Source organism: Poecilia latipinna, unplaced genomic scaffold (genome assembly GCF_001443285.1).
Source record: "Poecilia latipinna isolate Pla-1442-1.1 unplaced genomic scaffold, P_latipinna-1.0 Scaffold382, whole genome shotgun sequence".
Lineage (NCBI taxonomy): Eukaryota > Metazoa > Chordata > Actinopteri > Cyprinodontiformes > Poeciliidae > Poecilia > Poecilia latipinna.
Window position 1 is genome coordinate 52,047 of NW_015112998.1, and position 6,464 is coordinate 58,510.

At 39.2% G+C, this 6,464-nt stretch overlaps 1 protein-coding gene across 5 annotated transcripts in view; it reads right to left on the bottom strand.

Moving 5' to 3' along the window:
- osbpl3b (oxysterol binding protein-like 3b) overlaps positions 1-6,464 on the bottom strand; it is a 59,827-nt gene that overhangs the window by 5,995 nt on the left and 47,368 nt on the right. For all 5 annotated transcript variants that reach the window (XM_015036830.1, XM_015036826.1, XM_015036829.1 and 2 more), the window contains 9 exons: positions 6,031-6,124; positions 5,645-5,889; positions 4,431-4,568; positions 4,244-4,307; positions 4,064-4,142; positions 3,510-3,654; positions 1,573-1,717; positions 1,365-1,491; positions 147-269 (listed from right to left, as the gene is read on the bottom strand). In XM_015036830.1, the coding sequence (XP_014892316.1) occupies positions 147-269; positions 1,365-1,491; positions 1,573-1,717; positions 3,510-3,654; positions 4,064-4,142; positions 4,244-4,307; positions 4,431-4,568; positions 5,645-5,889; positions 6,031-6,124 (1,160 nt within the window). The remainder of the gene's footprint in view (positions 1-146; positions 270-1,364; positions 1,492-1,572; positions 1,718-3,509; positions 3,655-4,063; positions 4,143-4,243; positions 4,308-4,430; positions 4,569-5,644; positions 5,890-6,030; positions 6,125-6,464) is intronic.

The following is a 6,464-nucleotide window of genomic DNA, read 5'->3' on the forward strand; positions in this document are numbered from 1 at the left end:
TTTTTTATAAAAAAAAATTAGCCCCCCCCCACATCTACCAAAAAAAATTTAAGACCCGAAAAAACAAAAAAAAAAAAAAAAAAAAAAGGGGGGGGGGAATAATGAAAGTTTTCCGCTTGAACTGTAAGTGTATCTACTCGTGCTACCTGAAGAATTTAGGCTGATGTGACATGTTGTTCTCCTCCAGGACTCTCCGTCTGTCTCTCTGCAGCTGTTCAATCCTCTGCTTTTGTTCTTCTGCTGCTTCCAAGTCCCCCTCCTCCAGCAGTCTGCCAGAGACACACGCATTCATCATGCAAACGTGGTTCAACGTTTATGTTCAATTTCCAGATTTAATCTCCACACTGATTTTTTTTTTTTGTTTGGGACTCATTACCGTACGATAATTTAATAATATAACCAGAGAACCAATCATCTGAAGGGACTGAATTAGAGACTTTTTATTTTTATTTTTTTATTTTGATGGCCAAATCATGAATGTTTATTCTTCTTGTGCTGCCTGAGGATAGAGGTGTTACATCTGAAGCATCCATTTTTAAATGTGAGCTAAAATTAGCTTGCTCAACCTGCTTGCTATTTTTATCGGTTTTGCTGTGGTTATTTTTGAGTATGTGTTGAAGAAGAGCACACCTTTTTGACTCTCAAGAGCATGAGATTCAGAGTCCTGATTGTCAAGTGACATTATTATCTTTCGAGCATTTCAATATACCCTTTTTTTTAACTATTCTTAGTGAAATATTATTAAATTGTCCATTTATGTCAGTAATTAAATTTAAATATTATATATCCTCACTCTTCAGTTAAAGGGATATTTAAAGCATTTTTGTCTGTCAACATTACTGAGGACAGCAAATGAAAATCTAAAATTGAAAAGTTATTTTCACAAAAATTAGATTGTTACATATAAAAGGATATTTGATATAAAAAAGAGGTCTATGAAGCAGCTCAGACATTGACTCTGACTTAAAAGTATTGACCCAACCTTGACAAAATCTTGGACAGTTTTGCTTTACATTCCCTCAAAACCGCAGGTATCCCTTTAGTTTGCACACATTTTTCAACCAAATGTCTTCCTTCTGTTCAACCTCTCCTTATGAATTCAGCACAGTGAGTCTTTGCTAAATGTCATTATCTTTAACAATAAGTCAATCTGTTTAAAACCATAACGTAGTCATATAATAATATTTCTGTATCAAGTCTTCTTTTATTTGTGTTTTGTAGTATTCAAATTCTAATAGAAACTGGATTCTAGGTTTACATTAGCTGCAAGACATTAAATTTGATAAAAGCAATTCTCTGAAATGCAGCCGTATCTCACATTTAATTGCTGCTAACATGCAGGCACATGCAGCTCTTATTTTTACCTCTGGTCCACTCGTAGTCTGGTGTCTGTAGGGGGCAGCAGCTGTTTCAAAGAGGGCTCCAGCTCATTTAGCTCAATTGCAAACTTTGTAAAGCCATAGTACTGCTCATAGTTCATTGGCATCGGGCCTAGACCGAAATGAAATGAGACACATTAACCAGGGGAATTACCAGAAGAGCTGATTGCACGCACAAATGGCAGACACATACTTGCCCTCCAGATGCAGGTAGCCGACGGCGGGTCTCCGCAGTAAACCGCTTCGTGCCACTTCCCAAACAGTCTGTGGACGACCTTTCCTTTGACATCCGTAATGGTCCCCTCCACCTCATTTACGCTCGAGTTCCAGTATCTGGCCTGAAAGAAACGGCACCAGTAAGCGACGGCCGGGGGATGGATGAGAATGGACATCTCATGGTAATGCCCTCTTCCCGTCAGCAGATGATACTATTGTGTAAACAGTCCTCGCCCCCCTCCAGTGTGTGTTTGAGTGGGTGTGAGTAGCAGCAGGGATGGAGTGTGTGAGATGAGAAACGAGGATGCATAATGAGTTCTGACATGTCCCGACTTGCTATCCTGCACGGCTTTAGGACGTCTTTCAAGTGGCACACGCAAGAAGCATCACCCTGCTCCTCTTATCGGGGCAGGCTGATGTATCTCAGCAATTTAAAAACATGCAGGGCGATGCAGATGACGGGCACCGTCTGTGTGGTTAGTTCAGACACTAATGAAGGGCCAACAGAATTTACTCTAACACATTCAATTTACGGACAAACATATGGTGACAGAGAATGATGCTATAAATAATAACATTATGGTCTTAACCAGGATTAATATTTCAGACTAGCAGAAAAGCTTAAACGCTGCTGCAACACTATTATAATCATTACGTAATCGAATGATTCTCTATGGCTGCAAAATGTTTGTTTTTATTTATTCATTTAAAATGACTGCAAGCAAAGTATGTCAGTTTAACATGGAGAAAGGTTAAGAAACTTGTATTCATTTTTCTGTGAATCACCATACAAGTGATTTAGACGCTTAGTATTCTTTGACTGTGGCAAAGTTTTGGAAGTATGAGAAGTTAAAGTTTTCCTTTGCTGTTAAATCTGAGAGGGAGGAGCACACTCACTAGCAAATTAAGAGCTTCTCTTTTTTTTTTATTCCGTTCTTTTTGATGCACCGCCTGTACTGCAAATGAGGCGTCACACATCCATCCATCTTCCACCTGGCTGTCACTCGTGAGCAAAACACGGAGATACTTCAGAGTCTCTGCTTGAGGCAAAAACTGACCCCGGACCTGGAGGGAGCAGTCGACCTTTTTCTGCTTGACAACTGTGGCACTAAGACTTATAGGAGCCGACTTCATTCCTGTCCTTCACACATGGCAACAAACCCACTAGAAGATTAAGGTTTGAAAATGCAAAAAGAGCTTTGTAGAATTTGAAATATATGACTTTTGCTAGTAAGTTTTTCCCTGTCTGTTTCTGATTTTGTCCATTGCTCTACATTTCTTATTTGCAATATCTCATTTCGCATTTAATTCTTGGGATTGCTTTCTAGTTTTATATAATCATTCTGCTGATTTTTGTGGTCAATGTCCCAAGAACAAGGTGTGCATGTGCACATTAGATGACGGCATCCATAACCGCTTTTGAGAATATTCAGCAAAATAAAGAGAAATGAAGTAGTTTGAAGTAATTTATTACTTGGCACAAAGGTGAATGACTATTTTTGAGTTCTTTTGAAACTTTCAATAAAAATTAAAAGTATTAAAGGAAGCCCTTTAATTAAGCTGAATGTCTGATTTCTTTTATAATCAGGATGGCCATTCTTTCTTCTAACAGATTGTAAAAGCAAATGAGTTATTTTGAGTAAAAAAAAAAAAAAAAAGCATACAAATGTTTTTCAAGTTACTAACAATGAAAACACTAGGGCAATGACAAAAAAAAAATCACATTTATAATGTTTTGGGCTGTAAACCATATTTGAACAAGTGTTTTTTTTTTTTTTACACACAGATAGTAAAACAAAAACGTTCTAAATACATATTTACGATGCACATCCGTTACCAGAGGAGTGTTAATGATAGTAATGAAAAAAAAAAGTGCAAAACTTCACTCTGAATGCTTTCAGTTGTTTCCATCACCTTGATAAAAGCGATCTTGCATTGGCAAACGTTGCTGTTGGAGTTTCTGATTGAGACCTCCCCATAGTGCTCGATCCAGCGCTGACCACTGAGGATGTTGTGGATGCAGGATGTCACCTTGTTCCATTCATAGTGATCCCCAAATCTACAGTGAGCAATCACAACAATGTCATTACAACTGTCGCTCTTGGATTCTTTTTGTGTAAGAATGTCCACATAAAGATTTGCAGCTAACAAATCTTTAGTATGTATTGTAAGCGACAAAACGGTTGTCTTAATTTATTTCTTGGGTATTTTTTTAAATCTATTGTAGACATTATTATCCACATTTATATTGAGATCACAGCTTTAAAAACCAATACATGTCCTAAACAAACTGAAATGCACTGCGACTAATGGTCGAAGTGGAAATAAAGCAAAAACGTAGAGGAAAAATACAAGGTCAGAACTGCAGTAGGATTTATTGCGGGATTTGTATTTTTTTTGCTGTAGTTAGTGTTAGAGGGAGGATAAAAAAAGGTTGAGTCAATGATAATCAGAGCAAACAGACTTACCTCGGCAGCATGACATGAGTGGTACCCACAGGAACAATCTCCATCGATTTTCCCCAGAATTTGTTCTTACACCTCACATCTAAAGAAAGCGGTTTAACAAATTACCATCGATCCTACGCAGGTTGGGAATGAATAAAAAGAAGAAAAGAAAAAAGAAAAACAAGCACAGTATTTACTTACCTTGCCAGAAGACAAAGTTTTTAGATTCTGCATGGCAAGCTGAAATAGGCGGGTGATGGCTGACCTGACGTTGTAGGGAAAAACACAACACATGTCTCTAACGTGTCGCACACATAACATTGTTCATTCAGGTGGGACTGGTTGCCTCAGACTGCAGAGCTGACAAATGAACCAAAAGCAATCCTACCTGCTCACTGACAAACCGAAAGCCTTTGTCTGGACGGTCGCATTCGTACGTCTCTCCCAGAACAGGATTGAAAGGTTTTCCTCCAGTCCTGTAGAAGCTGGAAGCGTATCCCGACACAACAAATGTGGCGATATAAATCTACACAAACAGAAACTAGAACGGTTAGAAGTGTGTGTGTGTGCGCGTGTGGTAATCTTTATGTCAGATTCAAACTATCCTGTGAATATTGTTCATCTTGCCTTAGTGTCCACTAACACTGGTGGGAAATTATTGCTGGATCAGATAGTACTGCAATAAATACTGGAGCTGAAAAGTCACCGATGCCTGCTCCACCTCATCGTTTAAAGTCAGAGCACACTCCCTCACTAACGCGACGTCTAAACAGTCTTTGTTGATGTCTCAGTGGATTTTTCTTTATGCATTTGTTGTGCTTCGACATAGATTTTCCTTATAGATTTTTTTAGCCTGCAATGCACAACTTGTGGCAGCCTATTCTCCATGTACTTGTATAATTTCTCATGCATTGTACAGCAGACTGAATATATTACTCCACGCACAATCAATTTCTTAAAATTATGCATGATACTGTCAGCGTCATCGCAGATTTTGGTTGCAAAGGTCTCACACAAATTTCAATATGTAAAGTTTCTTCCTTTAAGAAAAACACACGAAATATGTGCTATCCTCGGTAAAAAAAATATATTTACTGACCGACAAAGAATATTTAAAGTGAGCACTTTTTCCTAAAGGGGCAGCCTTTGAGGATGCGGCGTCTCCTCAGAGCTTTAGTTTCCAAGCTGAGCTTCTGCCTCACCTTCAAACTAGCGCCAGCAGTTCGAAGGAGCTGCCGGCTAATTGCAAATCAGGTTTTGCAATTAGCAAAAACCTGAGGGAATTGTCCAGCTGCTGAGCTCATCACACCATACTAAACGATATTAAAGGCTTAACAGAGGAGCAATGTTGCAATGACTTCCAGAAGGAGGAGTGTCAGAAAGAAAAGGAATTTTTAAAAGAGGCCCAACTTCAAGGCCTTAATTTACAAAGTCAAATTTCTTTTAAATCTTTTTTGATATGTGGAGTATTTTTTATAACAACTGAACATTGTGGTATAAAATGGAATCATGTGCCTAGAAAATACATAATACTGCCCCTTTAGTAAAAGACAAAAAAAAAAAAACTAATCCCAAAGCAAAAGGGCCAATTTCCTATCTCACCATTCGTTCAAAGGGGTCCTCTGTGATAGCAGCTCTGTCCAGCAGCTCGCTGTTGTCCAGCTCCTCACAGAGTCTCTGCAGGGCGTTGAGGGGCTCGTTAAGATGCACAGGCATCGTCACCTTGGATAAATCTTTGCCTATGTTGTTTCTCAGGATGTTCCACAGGCTGATTGTGCTGTTGGTAGGGCTGGGTGTGGGCAGACAGGATCTACGTGTACAAAGGGCAGAGCCTTCTCCCACAGAACCTGCATCGGAAGAATAAGACGGATAAAGCTTGTTGGCGAGAGGCTCTCAGAGAGGGAGAAGCCATTTACCAAAGTTTTTTTTTATTTTTATTTTTATTTTTTTTACCAAATTTACCTTTGGACCTGCACAGCGAAAATTACCTGCGTTAGGTCTTTCACTCTCTGTCTCGTTGCTGAAATTGTCCATCGAAACGTTGTCACTAATGTCACTGATGTATGAGTCATCGTCTGACGCCTAAAGGAAAGGACATGGAGACCTCAGATAGTAGACTGCTGACATACTTGCACAAAGGATGTGGACAGGTCTCTTTCAGCATCCTGTCATGTCAGCACTGGTTTTAATAAGTTGAGATGAAGGCTCTCTGAGCACACAGTGGCAGAGCTGCAGCTCGTCTCGCTGTATTTTTAGATGAAAGTAATTAACCTCTATTTTCACATTTCTGCCACTCAAGCTGCAATGCTAGTATGAAGTATGAGGAGCAGATACAAGGTTAGAAAACATTTAAATGCTTATTGAAATCCTACATCTTCCTCTATGCCAGTGGTTCCCAAACCTTTTCTTCTGCGCCCCCCCC